This window comes from Heteronotia binoei, chromosome 6 (assembly GCF_032191835.1).
Source record: "Heteronotia binoei isolate CCM8104 ecotype False Entrance Well chromosome 6, APGP_CSIRO_Hbin_v1, whole genome shotgun sequence".
Taxonomy (NCBI): Eukaryota; Metazoa; Chordata; class Lepidosauria; order Squamata; family Gekkonidae; genus Heteronotia; species Heteronotia binoei.
In genome coordinates, this window is record NC_083228.1 from 91,580,927 (window position 1) to 91,603,473 (window position 22,547).

Sequence of the window (22,547 nt, forward strand, 5' to 3'; positions counted from 1 at the left end):
GGAGGGGAGATTACCCTACCGGCTTTTGACGGTGCGCCACTGGTACCAGTGCACAAAGTCAAGAGCCTGAGAGTGCTACTGGAATCCTCTCTATCAATGGAGGCCCAGATAGCCGCCACTGCTAGATCCGCCTTCTTCCATCTTAAGAGGGCGAGACAGCTGGCTCCCTTCTTGGAGCGCAGCGACCTAGCAACTGTGATCCACGCAACGGTCACTTCGAGACTAGACTACTGCAATGCCCTCTACATGGGGCTGCCCTTATACCGAACACGGAGACTTCAGGTAGTCCAGAACGCGGCGGCCAGGCTGCTGGAGGGACTACCACGGTGGGAACCTGCGCGGCCTGGGCTGCGGGATCTGCATTGGCTGCCGGTTGTGTACCGTGTTCGCTATAAAGTGCTGGTTATTACCTTTAAAGCCCTATATGGCCGAGGACCTGCCTACCTAAGGGACCGCCTCTCCCCATATGTGCCCCAGAGAGCACTGAGATCTAGCTCTCAGAACTTACTAACAATCCCTGGGCCAAGAGATGCTAGGTTGAAGGCTACTAGGGAGCAGGCCTTCTCAGTGATGGCCCCTCGTTGGTGGAACCACCTTCCAGAGATGGTGCGAGCCCTGCGGGACCTGAACCAATTCCGCAGGGCTTGCAAAACATTTCTTTTCCAGCTTGCTTTCGAGATAGAACCCGATTAATCTGACGTGTGGACATCTAGCCATCTTGTGGATATTATGATTACAGTTTTTAGCACCCATTTTATACATTTTATCTATTCTAAATAATTTATTATGCAATTTATATATTTAAAATTGTTTACATTGTTTTACATGAATCATGGGATCTCCATGTCTGTTAGCCGCCCTGAGCCCGCCTCGGCGGGGGAGGGCGGGATATAAAAATAAAGTTATTATTATTATTACTATTATTATTATTATTTCAAGTTTTAAAACAGTCTTTAATTGTGTTTGCCTGTGTCCTTTATAAAGTTTATATTTTTGCTACCTGGCATTACATTTTATGACACACCTGGCCTGGCTCAACAAGGTCTAATTTATGTCAGATCCGACTCTCATAACAAATGAGTTTGACACCCCTGCTCTAACAGAATCCTCAGGAGGGGCACAGCTGCTGGAGAAGCAAGTTAGTCCTGCTGCAAAAATGCTTTCTTCCATCTTCACTTAGGCTGGAGGATATCTTTTAACTTTGACCTGTATATAGTTGGCCCTCAGAAATTGTAAAACCCAATGTATTTGATCTTGGTTCTCTAATTCTGAAATCCAATTTATGCATGCAAACACGTCAACAACTGGAGTTTAACTGCTGCTCACGAGGACACCTGAACCAAGATTCCAAAGATGGCTTTGGATGTTTTTAGGAAGGAGACAAAGCACTATAAACTATCCCACTCCACCCCTATCTTGAGTGTAACATTAAAAAAGAAACTTCCACAAGCCCAGCATGCATGTTTTTTTTAGAACACTGCTTGGCAGCAGGGAAAGAGGAAGTACATTTGTGGCCCCCACCACCACCACCCCAGTCCCTTCTCCAAGCCTGTCTGCTTCTGTTACCCTCTTCACATTCCAACCCTTCGCCTGCAGCAACCACAAAATCTGTGCCCCATTTCTAATTTCTTACCCGCTGGAAATCATGAATAATATCTGCAGGATTGCTTTCACCAAAGTGGGGCATTGGAATGTTGATCTGTTCATAGTCCTCTTCCAGGTAAATCCTCACATCCTCATGCAGTTCCAGCTGTTCCCTTAGTTCCGAGTAGTAAGAGTCTTGATAGATAACTCCACAGTGGAAGAGGTTTTCTGAATTGGTCTGCAAAAAATAATACGTCATCCAAAACGTGCATCACTTCAGCCTTTCTTTTAAGGGTTTGAGAAAAAGCTCTCTAGCAGCCTAAGAGCACATCAAGATGGCAGCAATTGCAGCCTACTAAAATGCAGGAGATGGAATCTACAAGGAACACTTCTTGGGAGAAGTTTCTTTCTCCTGCTCTCTGTACTGAAAAGTCACCCTCATTACCAGCTATGGCACTGACTGGTGGAACCAGCACAAGGTGATGTTGCAAGAGCACTACAGGCCCATTCTCTTCTTAACTGCAGTGCATTCATGCAGGTGGACAATGAAGGCTGCTCAAAACATTGCAAACAATGCTATAGTTTGTCCTATTGAGAACCACTATCTACTGGCCTTCTAGACTTGCTCTTGACTCAGATGCAGGCAGTCAGTGGTGGGCAGTTCCCATTGGAGCTGGTGGGACAAAGGAAAGGGGGGGCAATTCAGTCTTGTTTTGTCCCCATTGTCCTCTCTTGCAGCACTGCAGGAGACGGCAACTGCATTTAAAAGTCATTCCCAATGCAGGTGCTCCAGCCTCTTCCCTTATTCTGATCAGCGATGGATTATCACCCTCCTTCTACTATTTCTCAAGAGAAAGGGAAAAGGGTGAACAACAATTTCCCCCTTCACTCTATGAGAGAAAAACTTCTCTACATTTTGCAGCAGTGAGATTACTGTGAAATACATGTCTGTGAGAATTGTCTTCACCTGCCTTGCCCTTCTGCTTCCTTCTGGTTCAAAGGGACATGGTTAAATGTCATCAGTGAAATGGGCATGCACCCACCCCACCCCCAATAGTCTGGACTTATTTTAAATGGGTGGAAATGGAGGCTTGAATTATAGTAGTTTATGTGGACTTTGATAACTATTAGTAGGGATGGGCATGAATCACATTTTTGCACTTTGGTTAATGGCTGAACTATGAACTGAACCATGAACCCATATGAATTGGAAGATTGGTTCATGAACCAAACCAGTTCAGGATCCCTGTTTTCTGCAGCTTTACATGGGGAGCAGAAAGCAGTGGTTTCAATGGCTCCCAGCTCTACCGTTCAGCTGTTTGGTTTAAAGGACTCAGAGTCATTTAATGTAGTTGATGGGCAGTGGCTGAAATTGCAAGGTGATATGTGAAGCTAGATAATACAAGAAAAATGTTTGTGCTGTTCTATACATACCGGAGATGAGCCAGCAATGGAGAAATATCTGTAAACATACATGGACGTCAAAATCAAGCCAAGGAGCAACAGCATCATGCTCATTGTCAAGTAGCACATGCGGCTGAGAGAAGACCTTCTGCTTTGCACTGGCAAAGGCTGTTCCTCCTGTTTACAGTAGACAAGATGAGCAGTCAAAACTGTTTAATGACCAATACAAATGATGAATTGTGAAACCTTTTCAAAACATTGCCTGCCATGAGGAACAGGCCACAGTTTCAGGGTTGGTTTTTGTGCTAAGCAAACATTGGAAAGCTTGCAAACGCGATCATCTGAACCAACCACAGACCAAGCCACACCACTGGTCTAATTAGCTCAGTATTGTGTACTCCAATTGGCAGTAGCTCTAGAAACTCTGGTCTTTCCCATGCCTTCTACGGGAGATCCTTTAACACAAGGTGTAAACCTGGGACATGCAAACCAAACTGTCTACCACTGAACCATGGCATCTTCAGAAGCCATGCTGAAAGCAAATATCACCTCGCAGGCATAAGGAGTATGCAACTTTTTGAACCCAGCAAATTAAGCTGTGTCTCATAAAATTCGACAACAGTGGCACTGTCCTCTGCACTACTCACTCTAAGGAAGATCTGTTATTTTCCATCTTTTTATATGTTTTATATGTTTACTGATTATGTCTCGTCATAAATGTACTTGACAGAAAAATACATAAGGAAACACAAACATACAGACATGCTCCATGGAACTTACGATATAGATTTTTTAAAAACTGTAAAACCAAAAGCAGTGACACATATCACACTATAACAAAGAGAATGAAAGGTTTGTTCATATCAACACTTAGTGTGGTTAATAAATAATTGCAAGTCTTTCCAAAGGCTTCTATACGGATCATTTTGTCTTTAAGATATTATTAACACTTAGCATATGGGTAATGATTTCAAGCATTCAACTTACTTCATATGCACTATCTTTCTGTAAAAGTTACATCAATAATAAATCGGATTTATAATCCTCATTTTGCAGATGAAAGATTGTGGCTGTGAAAGATTGCCCAGGGACACCTAAGGAATTTATGGCAGAGGTGAAATTTAAAGGAAGGAGTTGCTGAGTGGAAGCTCAGTCTCTTAGCTACTATACACTGCATGCACACAGGCAATCAAATCAGGCTGCTTTGAAAATCTTGCAGCTTTACATTCTTAATTTCACCTTAGTCTGTCAATGTTGCAAGATTAGGGTAATGCAACCTATTATAGCTGTCAAGATTTCATAAAGAATTACAAGATTTCAAACACTGACAAAATGGATTTTGTCAGGGAGGAAACTCATCAACAACTGTTCCTGACCCATGGCTGATCCAAACATTATTGATATCCCAGTTTTATTTTATTTTTATTTTTTTTAAAAAACTTCCTTGTAGAAGATAGCAAGAACACTATGAGAAGTAAAGACCCAAGTGGACTTCTCAGCACACATACATCACATATCATGCTTTATTCTACTCTGAAGAATGTTTGGAAATTCCATAATGTTGAAAACACCCAACACATTAAAAAGCTGCATTATGCATCCTTTAGAGAAGTATCTTGAGTTCTTTTTCTTGAATTCTGCACTTTCTTAGAATGTAGACCATGAAAACTGGCCATTAAGTTCTCTAAATACATCACAGTTGATTCATGGTAACAATGGTTCCCAGGCTTTGGCAACATGCAAAATGTTTTATCAGCAACATAGAAACAGCTTTCTACTTAATTACTTTTGCAAAATGACCACAACAATAGTTAAAATCATTTTCAGTTTGAAAATAACATAAAGAGAACGTTAGTCAAAGCTATGGCAGCAATTTTTTCATTACATAATGAATATAAAAATTTATGCAATTTAAATGAAGATGTTAAAAAATACACAAAAATGTTTTGATTAAACATAAAGAGTATAAGCCAGGAGTCTCAAGGACTTGTTGGGGGCATCTCATTTCCCCCCACCCACTATTTCTTCTTTTGTATTCTCTGAAAGTCCCAATAGCTTCTCCCCGTTTCCTGCATCCTTCTTTCATTCCCACCGTCCACCGGTCTCCTGCTTTCAGCTTTCCCTCCTCCCTCACCCCTAGCAGCAGCTATTCTGGAAACTATAACCCCTGACAGCCTGGATTCAGTTGTATGGCAAGGGATCCTCAGGGACTTGCAGGAGGCACCGCATTCCCCACACTACTGCCTATTTTGCTTCCACAGGGCCTGCTTCAACTATTTTGGAATGTTTTCCCTCCCTATGTTTGTTTGTTTTCTAGATTTACAATTTTCCGTGCACCTGGGGCTTTTCTCAGGTTTGTAGAACAATCTATTTGGTCTGTTTGTGGCTCCAGTGTATGGATATAGATATCCATAGATTTGTCTCTGTTGAGAATTAGATATATTGATTTGCTACTTGTAATTCACACAACCACAATTTATTTACACTGCAGCATAAATGCAAGAATTGCATAACTATTCATTAATTTTAGTACCTTACTTTGTTTCCAGTATTTAGCATATACTATTTAATATGCTACGAGGGGTGTGTATTCGGGTCTACTTGAACTGAAAATATATCCTAAAACTATTGGTATTTTGGGGGGTATATTATGGCATCCCAAACATATCCAAGATTTTTGGGAGACCAAAAATATATCTGGGGGAAAAAACCAAACCCAGAAATATTCAGAAACTGCCAACAAACCTAGAACACCTGAGGGGCTCAAGCAGCTTGATCCTGCCACTCAGCTGTTTTTGGGCTTTCTTCTGCAGTCCCTTTAAACAGGGGGTATTTAAAGGGACTGTAGAAGACAGCCCACAAAACAGCTAGGGGACACACTCCCCTCAGGCTCAGCTGGGGCTCTTTTGAGCTATTCAACTGAACTGCTGAAGAGAGCCCTCCCCACAGGATCCACAGTTTTGCAGGCTCTATTGGGCAGTCTGGTTTAAATCAGCCAGCCCAGAAAATAATAATTATCATACGGCATTATGTGTAGTACAACCTGGAGATCCCAAGACTGTCCGGCAGCCTGAAGTTATAGCTCTTTAGGTGGAAAGCTAGAATTATTAAGTGGAGACTTATTTTGGGGGCTGAGAGAGCTCTGAAAGAGCTGTTATTGACCTGAAGGTCAACCAGCTGGCATCATGCACAGAACTGAACCCAGTTCTCCAGATTAGAGTCCATCGCTCGTAACCACTTCACTACTCTGGTTCTCTCCCCGCAGGATCTGCTGCTTTGTGGGCTCTCTTGGGCAGTCCAGTGGAGGTTTTACCAACAATATAGAATTCTTGAAGATTAGATCCAGATAGAATATGTTGATTGGTGCCTGTCTGCTTCAGTTTTGAATATTTTGATCAAATTCCTTCAATACTAAAGGCTCTTTCAGTGTTGGAAAAAACTGCTCAATGTTTGCCTTTTGGAAACTGTGGAATTTACCATAAGGGATACAATTCTCAGTGCCTATCTGAAGATGATCTCAATCTTGAAACAAGCAACCTATCTGGAAACCTTGTCTCATTCTTCAAAACCTGTTCTCATTCGTCAAAAGATATGGACTATTCTAATTATATGAATGTTTTAATGCACTTTTATAAATAAGATTTGTACTATAGCATATGGCTTTGAGAAAACTGAAGTGATGTTTATCTTGTGGCAATTGTATATAAATTTATATTAGTTTACATCAATTTGATATACATTTGTATATAAAAACATTTATAAAATGCACACAAAATTGAATTTATTTTGTTACATACTTTATTTAAAAATTCATTATATTTGGCATTCTTGTTCGCAGTGGTTTCTTTTTTCAGATAGATACTTTTAAAATTGTGATTCCTCTTGCTGTGATACCAAGTTCCAACAGCAGTCATTTTCCCCATCCCAATCATCTGAGCGTTTAATATTGTTATAACATTATAATGTTGAACAGTCTATCTGATTCTCTAAATTTCCAACTTCATTTTTTAAAAAGTCTTTATTTCCTTTCATTGTGGGGATGTACCCTTCCCCCTTAGATCTCTGCAATGAAAGAAGCTAGAGGCTTATTTTTTAATGAAAGCTGGGAATTCAGATAACCTGATAAAACATAATGTTACAGCAATATTCAAATGATGGTTTAAAAAGAAAACTGAAGCTGTCACTGAGCAGGGAGTTGGAAGGGCTGTTGCTGGGAGACTGGGGCACAGAACATGTGAGGAGACTCACAATGTGGAAGTTCCCACTGCAGTATTGCCAACAATTGGAAATGAGATAGGCCTATGTGAAAAAGACCTAGGCTTTATATCCTAATGGTTCTACTACATGGAAGAGGGCTCCTTAGACTTTTCTGTCCTGCCATGGCCTCCTGTACTCCACCAAAGCCACTCTTGGAGATTGGAAATCTTCTACAATGGGGTTTGATGCTGCACTGGAGGGTGGGCTGCAGCTTGGGGGGTGGAGTAAGAGAAATCAGAGACCACCCCCTTGAAAAAGTTGATCTGCTTTCTGTTCATGTGAGGCACTCTTTGGATTCAAGCCACTGTATTTTCAATTGTTCAAAACAATGCAACCTGCATTCCTCAGTACTTCTCCACTTTGGCTTGTCATGTACTGGGGGAAATGATGACTTGCTTGGACTTTCAGGCTGTAAGAACCCCACAGCCTCAAGGTTCTGGGAGACAAGGAGCTGCCCTTTACTTCATTTGGATAGTCGCCTTTCCATATTCCCAACATGGAACTCAGTGCACTACTCTCTTGTCCCAAAAAAGCACATTCGGGCCTAAGGCCACAATGAAGCATATTCTAAGCAGTGGGCATGGCAATATAAATTCAAATTAGATACATCCAGGCCTCCTTTTTTCCTGTCATCATTTAAAACAGTATGTTTAGACTTCTTCTTGTTCCCTTTGCTAAAGTCAGTCTAGAACCAAGGCAATTTAGAAGTAACAGTAATGAGTAGTTCATATGACTTGGAGATGCTGGGAGATGCTAGATGACCTCTCCTTAAAGAATGAAAGTTGCTGTTCCTGAACACTGCTTTCCTCTAAGTGGACAGACTGCAGTGGTTGCAGAAGCGCCTTTCCAGCAGCTTCGTATGACGCACTGCCCTATGAATAGAAAAGCCTGGCCTATGTTTCTGGGGGGAAAGGGTACTAGAGCAGGACCTTTTCAGTAGTGGTACCACTGCTACAGACTACCTTCCCAGTGGAGCTCAGTATGCTGACATTGTTTGCTCTCTGCTGCAAATGAAAACATTCCTGTTGTTCAAAGGTATATCACTACAAGACTGCTATCTTATAGTAAGCCTACCACTCATTGGTCCATCAAGGTCATCAATGTCTGCTCTGACTGGCAATGGCTCCCCAGAGTCTCAGGTTGTTCTTCATATTACCTACTGCCTCAACCTCTTAACAGGAGATACTGGGGATTGAACCTGGAACCTCCAGCATGCAAGCCAGATGCTCTACCAATGAGCCATGGCCTCTCATTTTTTGTTTTGCTTCTGAAGCACAAAGCATATCACTGTTTATTCTCAGATTGTTCAGTAATTTTTTAAAGATCACTAAATTATGAATTATTGTGGTTTTAATTAGTTTCAGTTTGTACATGGCCTTGGATTTCCTTGTAGAGGAAAAAGGCCACATTTCAAAAAGCAACTGATATTTAGTGTGCAAACTGAATTGTTCTTCCAGTGCCTGCAAGCATTGCCAATATAATGCTAAACTGACATCATAACACAGGGCATATATTCTGATAATAGGATAGAAAGTCAGTGCTGATGGCTCACCTCTGAATTACCCTCCTGTCTTCATAAGGTCTTGCTCAGTTTGGAGAGCCAGTTTGGTGTAGTGGTTAAGTGCGCGGACTCTGGGAGAACCAGGTTTGATTCCCCACTCCTCCAACTGCATCTGCTGGAATGGTCTTGGGTCAGCCATAGCTCTGGCAGAGGTCGTCCTTGAAAGGGCAGCTGCTGTGAGAGCCCTCTCCAGCCCCACCCACCTCACAGGGTGTCTGTTGTGGGGGAGGAAGGTAAAGGAGATTGTGAGCCGCTCTGAGACTCTTCGGAGTGGAGGGCAGGATATAAATCCAATATCTTCTTCTTCAGGATACACTTGATCAAAAAACAATAAAGCTAATGTATGCACTGCATGCATTTATTTACCTTAAACATTAATACCCTGCCTCTCAACATACTGAAAAAATGTAGGACTGAAGAATGGCATAAGATGCTTTAGGCCCCTGTTGGGGACAAAAGTGAGGTTTAAATGATGTATATAATAAATGCTAAAAAAAAAAATACAAATTGCAATGAAATCAAACACAGATGATCGACTAAAAGACAACCAAAAACCACTAGGAAAAAATGCCTCACTAGATCAGAAATAATATAAAAGAAGAATAATCAGGCATCCACCAAGAAGGGAAAAGAAATAACAATTCACCAAAGAAGCAGACTTGGCTTCTGGCCAAGTGTTTTACAACTAATACTTCATACTCTTGTCCCTGTTTTCACTCAACTAATACTTCATAGATGAGTGAAAACAGGGACAAGAGTCTAAGCCAAAGTGCCTGGGGACAGGAAAGGAGAAAAGGCTCACTGATCCCTAGATTAGCATGGGCAGAGGCCACTTCAGTTCCGCCCCAGCTGGCAGACAGGATACTGGAATACACAACAGTCCATAAAAGAGGGGCTGCGCTAACCAGTCTGTGCCAGAAGATGGAGGAGAGGAAAGAATGGCTATGTAGCAGGAAAGCCACTCAAGAAGCAAGGCCTTTCTGAGCTAGTTTCAAAAGAAGAGGACAGAGGGGAACATCTGGCCCATATTAGCGGAAGTTTAAACCAACCAACCAGGCAGCATTTTTGTAGGGTTTCCTCCACCCCTAGGAATGATGCCCGACTTTAAAGTTTGGAAGAAAATACAGACTGAATTGGCTTCCCTGGTCCTAAGAAATTTTTCTACAGTGTTCCTGCCTCCTGCCCTTGCTCCCTTTATGCCTAGCCTTCTCACAGTGGTTTGGACAGTGGTTAAGTGTGCGGACTCTTATCTGGGAGAACAGGGCTTGATTCCCCACTCCTCCACTTGCACCTGCTGGAATGGCCTTGAGTCAGCCATAGCTCTGGCAGAGGTTGTCCTTGAAAGGGTCTGTTGTGGGGGAGGAAGATAAAGGAGATTGTGAATCACTCTGAGATTCTGAAATTCGAAGTGGAGGGTGGGATATAAATCCAATATTTTCTTCTTTACAGTACCAGTAGTTGATTGTGATGCAAGGGGCACAGGAGAGAACCAGGGAAAAAGCGTTAAAAGGGTGCTCAAGATTGTTGTGGCCAAACAACAATCTACAGATGAGTACGGGTATGGTCATATGCCTGTAGGAAATTATTCCCAGCAACACAGGGATTTGAACTCAGTTCCAACATACTAACCATTACCCCAAATTAGATTTCCAAAAGGGAGGCCTGTATGTGGAAACAAACAACAGTTCTCACTTTTAAGAATAGTCCAACAGGAAAGAAACTTAACCTCAATTTTATTTGCTTCTTTGATTTGGACAGAATCAACAACAGGAAGAAAATTCAAACTATTTTATCACACCAAAATTCTTGCACTCCAGTCAGAGAAAATCTCTCTCCCTCCCCTTCTGCTTAGCTTTCCAGCAGCTGCCACCCAAAGATCAATCCCTCCCACAAAGGACATTCAGCCTTTCAAAGTCTATCACATTTTTGTCCTCTTTCAGCAAAATGACATTCTATTACAGAGAGAAGCATCATAATTTATGACATTCCCCCGAAGCCTCCCCAATTGCTATTCTGCTGGGACCTCAAAACCCTTATTTGTTTCTTTCTTCTACAACAGTAGGTGATTCCCAAAGCATACATGTATTGTACTGAGACTGCAATATTAAAAATTGCCTAAAGGAAATTGTACTTACTTGCAGTTGTTGGAAGGACTTGGATTATTTCTATGTTTCCCCATTGGGAACTGAAATTTGCATATGTGGTATTTATTACAGGAAGGGCATAGGACACAAAAACTTTAGAGTGGGTGCAGAGGGAAGCAAGGATTAGGGGCCCAAAGACTATGCCTTATGAATTTTCTACAAGACTTGACCAATTAACTGAGTGCTTTCAATTTTTTTTAAAAAAGAATACACATTAGGTTGATTTCTAAATGTGAACACATCTCATACAGTCAGACCTCTTTGTCTTGCAAGGTTAGTATTGTCTACTCAGCTCTCCAGGAGTTCAGGCAGATGTCTTTCACATCACTTCAACTACCTGAAGCTTTTAAAGTGGAGACATCAGAGATTGATCCTGGGGCCATCTGTATGCAAATAAGATGCTCTACTAAAGCTCCAAATGGGGAGAGGCATAAAAAATAGAATGTGCTAATGTCCATCTTTCTCCCACCTGTACACATTTCTTGAAGGTCCTCTGCACCCCTCTCTGACACCCAAGAATTCTTGCTGACATGTGGGAACTGGACTGTGAGTTGGACCCCTTGAACACAGGATCCTCCCCATGCTTACCACAGGCACTCAGAGACAAGTGAAAACAGGTCTCTGCTACATTTTCCACTAATCATTTCCTCTTTCTCCTGCAGACTTCCAATTTGCCTTTCATGCTCTATCCTGAGGGTCCTGTCACCAGCAGCAACATTTCAGGGAAAGCAGGGTGCATATGGACAGAGAGATAGGACCATTCTGTTCCAATGAACAAAGTGCCCTGTGTGAGATCCAACACACTGATTTATAGCATCAACAGAAAATGGGCGTCTTTCAATGGTTGCAGTTTTAAAACCTTTGATACAGAATGGAAAAAAATACCACATGTAATCATCATGGCAACCGATCTTTCAGTGCCATGGGATAAACGGGCACTGATGCAATGCCGCGTGAGCAGCATTCCAGGGAAAACACAAAGGCAATGACTTTCTCTGTTTTGTTTTGCTTGCAGTTAGACATCTGGGACCAGGCACACAGCTCTAATTAAGAGAACAGTCACATGATGCATTTGATTGCCTCTGAAAATGACACAGAAGGCACACGCTTTCAAAATAAAGCTCAACCACCTGTTGAAGCAGCACATGGCAGCACAGCCTGCAAAAACATATCGTAGAGCTCTTTTTAAAATTCAGGTGCAGCTTTGCTGCTGCACCACAGAGGTGGCAGGATGCTCAGAGTGCTGCTGATTCCATTGTGGATGTGCAATTAGAACAAGAGGATTCAATATACGACTACTTAATTCTCTCCCTCTGGCTTGAGATTTGCATAATTGTCCACATTACTTCAAGGGAGAAGATGAAGGAAACATAGCTAAGGAGAAAGATGGCACAGACTAAACCCTAGCAACAGATATTTCCCAGTCCATCCCATGGTAAGCCCAGAAAGCAAGTCATTTTCAGCAAGGCAAAATGGGAGAGCAGAGGGAAGAAATGCTGTTGGCAGGTACAAATTTCTCAGCATTATTTTCACCTCTTGATGAAGTTACTACATCTTAATACACTAATAATAAACCCCAGTCAAGTGTGATTTTCAACAACTGTGGGACAGTGTGTTAAAGTCCAGGAATGGGAGACCTAGGTTCAAATTCCTGTTCAGCCATGATGCTCACTGGGGAGAACTTAAACTGGTCAGACTTGCTCAGCCTAACCTAGCTCACAAGATTGTTACTGGGAATGGAGGAGAAGACAAAGAGTGGGGTAAAAATAGTTATAGACAAGGGACAAATTAGCTACAGGCATGCGGAAGACAGCTCATGATCTGCATATGGTAGCAGTACTGCTAGTTGTAAACGTCTGCGCAGCCAGGGCTGGCTCACCCACTAGGCAAACTAGGCGGCTGCCTAAGACGCTGGCAGGGTGGGAGCACCAAATTTGGCCTTCCCCCCTCCCCCCATGGCAAACACCTAGTTTCCACACACACACACACCCGCGCCTCCTCCTCCCTCCCTTCCCCACCCCAGGTCTATTTCAATGCCCAGAGGGGCGATTGAGAGCCTCCCAGGCTGTCTAAAGGTGGCTCCCCACCCCCTGTGATCAGCTGATTGGCAGGTAAAACGGCACTGTGCGCTCACTCAGCACCTGGGCAGGTGAGTGGCAGCACCGCTACTGCTCCCTCCTCCCCACTTCCTGGATGGGATGTGGGGGGGAGCCACCTTTAGACAGCCCGGGGGAGGTGCTCAATCGCCCTTCTGGGCATTGAAACAGACCTGGGGTGGGAAGGAAGGGAGGAGGAAGTACAGTGTGTGGGGGGGGGGTGCGGCGCTGTGCAGGAGAGGCATGGCGGGCACTGTGAAGGGGGTTGGCAGGCCATCAGTCTGCCTGAGGCACCAAGCACCCTTGAGCCAGTGCTTTGTGCAGCAAGACATTGTAGCCCAATTAAGGGATGGTCTGGTGGGAGACACAGTAGCAGAAGTAGTCAAAGGGCCCATGAAGCTGCCTTACACTAAGTCAAGCCACTGGTTCATCTAATTTGAGTGGCAGTGAACAGTGGCAGAGGGAGGAAAAGGTCAGAAGGCAGAATGGGTGTTTTAAATTGTTATTTTATTATGTTGTTATCCACTCTGAGCCCATTCCTGAGAAAGGGCAGAATATAAATTTAGATTGATAGACAATAGATAGATTGATGATGGATTGATGGATGATAGATGATTGAGGATGGATGGATGCCATATTATATGATATTATATGCCATATGATAGATGAATATTAGCTGTCTGCTAATATTAAATGCAAACACGAACCCAGGCAAATGACTCCTCTAAGGGATTGCTCCACCACACTTTTTTCATTTGGTCTCATTTTAAGCACAGACTGTTCTTCTGGCAAACCACACCCTCTCCAGGCTCCGCCTCAAATCTGTTTGCATTTCCCCTTTCTCTTTGCTTGTCAGCCCACTTCCTCCCCCTCCCGCAGGAGGAGGCAATGGCAGAGGGGGAGGAAGTGTAGGGCGCACAACAGGAGAGTGCAGGTGGTACAAACTCCAGGTACTTCCCAATCCAGAGCTGGCAATCTTAACTATACACCTAAAGCTTCAGCAGAACTGTTGCAGAAAGACTTCAGGTGAGGAGTTGGAATCCATAAGCAAAGGTGACATAATCAGACCTGGACTCAACAAGAGCTTGAAATGGTTTGTTCACTACAGATATTAACTGTCCCTCTTTGCATGTTCGTTTTACTGTGCTGATTCCTCAACAGCTCGGAAAAAGCCACACACATTCTGATGGCATCATTTAGACTTTTGCCTGGATTTTCCATCTGTGCTCTAATCTAACTATGGGACACACTTATGTGATAGATACTGGGCCTTCTGGCCTCTTTGTAATGACTCCCTCTTCCTCTTCTGTTTCCATTTTCAAATACATATCTGCAACTAAACATAACATGTATCTAATGAATTGGGTTCTGGCTCACAAAAGTTTGTCACAATAAATTCATTCCCCTTTAAGATTCTCTTGTATTAGTTGGCTTCTTTCAGAATCTGTTTGCAATGTTACTTTAAATCATAGAGTTGAAAGAGATCGCCATGCTCATCTAGTCCAAATCCCTGCACAATGCAGGAACTTCACAAATAGCTCCCCTCCACCTACATACATACATCCCCATTGACCCTTACTTCATGCCCATAAGATAGCATAAACCTCCAGGATCCCTTGCCAAACTAGCATGAAGACAAACTGCTTCCTGACTCCAAAGTGGCAATCAGCATTTCCCTGGGAGTTTAAGAAAGGGCCACAAGAACTAAACACTGATGCAATCCTTCCTGCCTTCCTTCTCATGATCTGCCTAATTCACAGGATCAGCATTGCTGTCAGATGGTCATCAATAACAATGTAGCCTCTGCTTGAAAACCTCCCAAGAAAGGAGGGCCTACCACCTCCTGAGGAAGCCTGTTCCACTTTGTCAGGAAGTTCTTCTTAATGTTTAGCCAGAAACTCTTGATTTAATTTCAATCTACTGGTTCTGGTCCAAACTTCTGGGGCAACAGAAAACAACTCTGCACCATCCTCTATATGACAGCCCTTCAAGAACTTGAAGATGGTGATCATATCATCTCTCAGTCATCTCCTTTCCAGTTAAACATACCCAGCTCTTTCAGCCTTTCCTTGTAGGACTTGGTCTCCAAACCCCTCACCATCTTTGTTGCCATACTCTGGACACGTTCCAGCTTGCCTATATCCTTCTTAAACTGGGGTGCCCAAAACTAAACACAATACTCTAGGTGAGGTCTAATCAGAGCAGAGTAAAGTGATAACATCACTTCATGTGACACTTTCTGTATGGCAAAGTTTTTTGCAATCCTATATTGCAGGGGTGGCCAACGGCAGCTCTCCAGATGTTTTTTGCCTACAACTCCCATCAGCCCCAGCCATTGGCCATGCTGGCTGGGGCTGATGGGAGCTGTAGGCAAAAAACATCTGGAGAGCTACTGTTGGCCACCCCTGCTATATTGAGTGTATCTTTGTTCTGTTGTAGTCAATGTGGCTTTTAACAGTATAATTAAAGATTCTCTTGTTATTGTGGGTGCAGCAGACTAACACAATTGCCCTTCTGGAATTTTCTACAATGTTTCTGCCCTGGACTTAACTATTGACTGTTGATCTACTGCTCTGTGTTGCTGATAAAACATAAACCACTTAGAAGTCAATCCTACCGTCACAACCACTAGCTGACCATTCCTTTGTAAAATTGACTGCTGATGAATAGCTAATGCTTCACAAACAGAAACTAGGCAGGAGGTGGTCTCTAGTCCAGCTAGCTTGGAATCTCTTTCCAGCTCTCAAGATGTAATGTCCACAGATTCTGGAGAGAGTGACAGCCTTTCAGAGGTCGGCAAGGGGAAACAAGACATCAAAAAATCAGTTTGAACCAATCCAGCCAAAAAATGTCTAGTTGGAGGTAGTCAAGATGAAGGTGAAGGCCTCTGCGATGTTTTGCTTGTATGCATGTAAACAAAGCAAATGTTATAAAGACAGAAACAAGTGCTCTCTTACCTAAAAGATATTAATTTTATCACTGCTTAGAAACAGAACACCAAGTTCAATGGGTCACATTCAAATTCCATAATACACAGTAGACAGGAGACATTAAGGACTGCCCAGGAGCCTTAATCGGTTTATTGACATCTTGTTTTCATTGTCTTTCCATTTATTGTTTGATTGCTGATTGTTTTAACTTTATTTATGGTATTGTTGCTTGCTTATCCACCTGTTGTAAGCCACCCTGAGCCCCCTCTCAGGACACAGTGGGATATAAACCCAATAAAATAAAAAAATAATAATGTCCTTGCAACATCCTTGTAAGGTAGGTCAGTCTTTCCTTTATACTTTATTCCCTTTATACTTCCCTTTGCCACTATACCTGATCCCCTCGTGTGATGAAGTGTGCTTAGAGAGCACACGAAAGCTTACGTTCTGAATAAAACTTGGTTGGTCTTAAAGATGCACTTGACTCCTGCTTTGTTTCCCTTTATACTGCAGATGATCCAGTCAGAGTAGCTAACCTAATGCCACCTAGTGAATTCATGGTAGAAGTTAGACATAGCCTGCATCTAAGCTGCATTTCTTAGCCCTTTACCACATTTGCACTATTTCCCCCTGCTGAAAAGACAACAAAATAAAGCTATAATGCACCTAAACAGACCAGCCAGCCAGGTGGTGCCTATACCAATAGACTTCAAACTTCTGAGATCCTGGACTCATACTTAACTCCAGATAACAGCATAGAACCCCCACTTAGCTGCAAGCACATCCTGGAAGTCATGCCATTTTAGGGTCACATGACACTGTCACCCTTAAAACACTGTTGAGACTACAAAATGGAGAGGCAGGGACCATATATGATGGTGTAATCTTTATGGAAGAAAGGTGGGCTAACAACCAAATAATTAATTCCATGGAGGCTAACATAGCGATTTGTAATGATATACACACTTAATTGGTAGCAAGATCACTGAATTCAGCAGGGCTTACTTCTAAGTAAGTATCCATTTGATCAAGTTACAGAAGCGTTAGCTGCAAAATCCCTAGTTTAACTCTTAGTCTAGTCTAGCTAATACTCTCTAATGGCACAGTCCTAAAACCAGTAGATAAACTGCGCCTTGAAGTATCAACAACCTTCTGACAAATCTGTAGACCACACAGGTGCACACCAATGCTGCACCAATTCTTCTGGAGGAGCTCCAACAGCCACTGCAGAGTTCCAACGCAAGTCCCTCTAAGGGATGGGTTCAATGACTACACTCTCACCCCCAACAAGAGAATCCCACACAATCCCACAGAGGGAGGGGGGAACCATGAAAAAGCATCACATGCCAGGTGCTCACTTCCACTGGCTTGCGGATGATGACCATTGCTCATCACTACTCTTGTATCTCTTTGGACTCTTTGCAGGTAGCCCTCCAACAAAGGGAGAGACCAGGATGGACCTCATTCATGTTACAGTGTCAGCCCCCTGCTGAGGGCACAACATAACCAACAGCTGCAGGGATCAGAGAGCCTCTAACTGGTCTGCTGTGAAGTTGCCAACTCTCTTGTTTTAGCCTGGTTCTTGTCCAGGGGTGGAATTCTAGCAATTAGCAATCTAGCAATTCTAGCAATCTTGCATATTAGGCCAACACCCCTGATACAGCTAATCCTCCAAGAGCTTGCAAAAAAGAACCTTGTAAACTCTTGGAAGATTGGCTACATCAGGGTGTGTGGCCTAATATGCAAAGGAGCTCCTGCTGGAATTCCACCCCTGCCTGTACCACTGAAACTTCTTAACAGACAGGCATTTGAACAGTATAGTTATCTCTCTCCTGAGCATGCAGTGATGTGATCAACTGCCCCTATGCTTCTGTGGTCCCTGTCTATGCAGCTTGGAAAGGTCTAGGGGCCTTGCTACACAAAGAGAGCTGGCAACCCCATGAATATTCTGGAAAAGCACTGAGTACAGACTAGCAGCCCTGCTGATGCACAGACATCTGGGGCTTAGGATTGTGCTGCCCATGACTTTAGGCAAGCTGTGGGATCTCAGTCACAGCATACACCCTTGCAGACTGGGACACAGGGAAAATAATGAAAGAGCACTGTAAAATAGGTCTGTAACAGTGCAATCTTTAGCAGAATTACTCCCCTTTTAACTCCACTGAAGTCAATGGACTTAAAAGTGTGTAACTCTGCTTAAGATTCTACTAAGTGTCACTGACAGGCATGCTTTTAACACTCTAAAGTTCCTCCACAGGGGGAAGATCTTACTTGCTCTGATTCGATGTTTGTGTGATAAATTCATTCTTACATTAATTTAATTTTGTAAGGATGCCTATATACAAAAACATTGCTCACCATGGGTAGGGGTGGAGGGAGATAGCAGATGAAAGGAATTTCTGATGCCAGGGTAGTTTTATCTATTCCCTCATTAACACTGGAAATATGTCAGCAATCCTTCCCAGTACCTCCCCAGTACAGTCAGCAATGTTATAATCATATGCCTCAGTCATCACACTCTGTTGCCATGGCAAACGAGTTCAGCACCATGAATTCATAAAAGATAGCTCAGTGCTCTGAAGTTTATGTCTGCCCTGATTTTTGTACTAGTGCAGCAGGGAGCGGGGAAACACCATGAAAGATCTCTGGCTGCATGTTTGTTTTTTAAAAAAGTTTCTACCCCTTATGGATATTACTCAGTAAAGGCTCTATACAGCTCCTTCCCATGGGCACTGAAACTCTGCAAGTAAAGCAGCAAACGTAGCTGCTTACCAAACATCTACACTACTCTTATACAATGCCTGCTGGGTGAGCACAGCTGAAGAAGCCCATACAGCCTATGTGAAGCTAAGGACAGGTAGAAGTGCACTCCACAGCTTATATCCTGCAAGTATTCCAGTTCACTTATCCATTAGGAATAAGCAAAGCAATAATTAAGTGACAAATTTGCATACCGTAGATAGTGTGTACAGGCCACAACTTTGGCCTTTTTACTGGTCCCTAAAAAGCACATTGGTAGCCCCGTGGCACAGAGTGGTAAAGCTGCAGCACTGCAGTCCAAACTCTCTGCTCACAACCTGCGTTCAATCCCGGCAGACTCTGGGTTCAGGTAGCCAGCTCAAGGTTAACTCAGCCTCCCATCCTTCCAAGGTCGGTAAAATAAGTACCAAGCTTGCTGGGAGGGAAGTGTAGATGACTGAGGAAGGCAGTCCCCTGTGCAAGCACCCAGTAAACCACCCAGTAAACCACCAAGTAAAAAGTCTGCCATGAAAACATCGTGATGCAATGTCACTCCATAGTCAGAAACGACTGGTGCTTGCACAGGGGACTACCTTTACCTTTTTAAAGCCTTTAGAGTACTTGCTATAATGAGAGGGTCTTGCTTGTGTGGACTATCCACTTTGCTCCTTCCAGGAGCAGTTGCATGCTGAACTGACACAATGGGGCACCTTGCAGCACAATGGGAAATCTTAAGAGAAAAATGACATCTGATGTCTCCCCAACTCCTCAACCAGGACTTGAGGATCAATGCATGCTTGAGTACAAGCTTCAATTCAAAAGTCAATGCAGTAGAATCCTGGTAGTTCCAATTTCCACTATACAAGATCTCCTTGTCATTTCAATCTGCCAGGTTTTTCCAAGTGCCTAAGCAAATCAGACAAACTTGGCTGACTTTAATTATTATCTTTTTGGATTCCAGGGAATGGGGAGGAAAAATAAGACACTACACAAAGAAGAGGAGTAATGCAATTTACAGGAGTCAAGTGGGGACTCCTGCAAAGATGAAAACAGAATGTTACATTTATTGTGGTTACAAAGAATTACGGTAATTCAAATTCCCATTATTTTAGAAGAAATGGTGGAGGCAGAATGACACCTCCTTGATATGAGCTGATTCATAAAGAAACATTAGAAAAATCCCTGTGGAAAGTAAGGGAGCTGCTTGCCCAGAAATCTTTGGCTTATTTCCCTCAGTTTTGTAACTAGAGATACTGAAATCTCTATGAAGAATGCCAGCCATTGATTCTGTTTAGGCGTGGGGAAACGGCAGGGAACACGAAGCACAGTGGAGCTACAGCTCCCATAGTAAAGGCCAGGCTGAGGAAAATTCAGACAAAGGTGCATGGCACTGCCCAATGTAATGACACTGGCTTGACCAGTGAGACCCTGTGCATAAAAAGTGCAAAGAGACAGTGCCACAAAAATAAAACTGCAACTGAGCCTAACAAATCTCATCAGCACTTAGCTTGGAAAATGAAAAGTAATGTAAGGTTAACATTGCTGACATTATATCCCTCATCTTAATATTGTGGAAATTGTATAGATTACTTGGAAAGAATAACACTCTGCACATGTTCAGAAGTAGTCTCTTACATTTATCGCCAAGTCTTAAATGCACACTTGTTGTGTTAAAGCAACCCAAACACTCCTTGATTTGAGCCTTGGTCCCAAAAATAATTGGAGGGGGGGGGGTAATGGAAACAGCATCGTCAAACTACCTGCCTTGCCAGGCAACCTCCGGCATTGGGCCGGAGGCTGCAGGGCAAGGGAAGAGCTGCCCTTAAACTGTGGAGCCCCAACTTCGGCCAACTGTAGTCCACGTTCCTGGGATCGGATCGGTGGGTTGTCTTGCAGTTTAGTCTATGCAGTTTTACAGAATAAGCTCCGTTTTAGGCCGCCCCCCCCCCACACACACACCGAATGCAGGCACCCAAGTTCCAGTTCGTGCAATGCACGGCCCCCACTAAAACATCCGAGGAGATCCAGTAAGGGGGGGGGGGGGGGGGATGCTTGCAAGGAGGCGTGCACGCGAATGCCTGAGGGGAAAGGAAATCGGCTCGGTGCGTCGAGGTAAAACAACCCCTACTTTTAGAAAAGGCACGTCCTTTATTCCAGAAAGACCACCCCGCCCCCTCCAGAATCGGGGCTTGGCATGGTTGACAGGAAAGCACTTTCCCTTCATTTCCACTACTTATGAGGCTCGATCCATGCGCATTTAACACAAGTCAGTCCTGCCAGCGGCATGCTGTAGCTTCAACGGGCTGAAGCTCGCCCAACTCTGCACAGACATAAAATGTCAATTCGGTGGGACTTGCAGCCAAGCATAGGGCGCGGCCAGGGCGCCGACCCTCCCCCCAACCCTTCACAGGTCTGTATTGTGGAGAGAGAAGCCGGCTCCTGCCCCCAGATCTTCCCTCCAAGAACCCTTACTCACCACATCCTGAGGCAGGAAGATTTCTGCCTTGGCCCCACAGGCTGCGGCGCCATCCTTCTCCGACTTAAGCCCCGCCGCCGGTTGCTGGAAGCTGATTTTCACCATGGCTCAGCAGCAGCTTCCAACCCGAGCCCGATGTCGCTGCCGCCTCCTCTCTCTGCGGTCGATGCCTCTGGCGTCTCTCCCAACCTTGCACCGGCGCGGAGGAAGTGCCGGAAGTTCAGCTTTTTTTGCTTTCTCTTTTTTTCTCCACTCCCTCGAAGTGAATGCAAAACAGGGGCGCGCTCTGCTCTTGAGTAAGCCCTCTTGACGCTTCGGCAGTTCTATTTCCGGGTTCTAAATTAACCAGACTCCAGGCTTCGGTTCCAACATGAAAAAGCTGCTTGGGGCGCTTTGCATCCCTTTCTGTACAATTTTTCCAACAACATTGACTGGCTGTGGGCGTTTGCCTTACCACCAGTCAGGAGGGATGGGAGAGCATTTTGCACGTGCTGAGAGAGAATGTCCCCAAATCCTGCATGGTATAATCAGGACCATCCAATTTCTTGATTGACAGTTACTCTGGATTCTAAAGGTGTTTTACACCAATGTTTGAGATGCTAAGGGTCCTCAGTGCTTAGGACTTGACAAAGTGCCCGAATGCATTCCTAAATAGATAAATGTGCATTTATAAATATTGATTTATCTTTTTCCCTTCTGTAAAATGAATACTGAAATGACTTCTTGCTTGAAAAATACGTGCAGTATAGTTTTCTTTCAATAAATGGAACTTTGGAAACCATTTCTCTCTCTCTCTCTCTCAAATTATGGGGTTCTTCTTGCCAGTCATCCCCCACCCCTTTACAGAACCCGGTGGGAATGAGAGTCCTAGGAAAGGTTTCTGTGCTTCAGAATTCCCTAACACTCAGAATTGGAGCCTTGAAAGCAGAATATTTTGTGCAAAGCAAGTCATTACATGCAGATGTGTATTTGCATAACATAAATGTAAGCTGTATTGAACCACAAGGAATGGTGGAATATAAACATTAACATTGCTAATCTGTATGCCTATCAGAATTGGTGGTCCTGTGATGTGTGTACAATGTCTCGTAAAAACTAAGAAATCAGCCTGGTATATATTGCACAAGATTCTGGACTTTCCTTCACTGACAGAAGCTTTAAGGCCCTGAGAAATCAGGGACCAACGTATTTGTGGGACTGCCTCTTCCAGTATGTTCTGAAGAGAGCATTCTGCTCTCTGGACAACAAACTGTTGGTGATCCCCAGCCCCAAACATATCTGGCTGTCCTCGACCTGGCCAGGGCCTTTTCAGTCCTGGCCCCAACCTGGTGGAACTCTCTGCCAAACACCCCTGTG

At 43.6% G+C, this 22,547-nt stretch overlaps 1 protein-coding gene across 1 annotated transcript in view; it reads right to left on the reverse strand.

Moving 5' to 3' along the window:
* The window catches only part of ITM2C (integral membrane protein 2C), a 34,717-nt gene extending 13,356 nt beyond the window's left edge, over nucleotides 1-21,361 (reverse strand). Inside the window, exons 1-3 of the mRNA XM_060242160.1 lie at nucleotides 21,192-21,361; nucleotides 3,019-3,165; nucleotides 1,634-1,822 (exon numbers count right to left, since the gene is read on the reverse strand). Of these exons, the coding sequence (XP_060098143.1) occupies nucleotides 1,634-1,822; nucleotides 3,019-3,165; nucleotides 21,192-21,296 (441 nt within the window). The 5' untranslated portion in view covers nucleotides 21,297-21,361. The remainder of the gene's footprint in view (nucleotides 1-1,633; nucleotides 1,823-3,018; nucleotides 3,166-21,191) is intronic.
* Nucleotides 21,362-22,547: the final 1,186 nt, after the last annotated feature.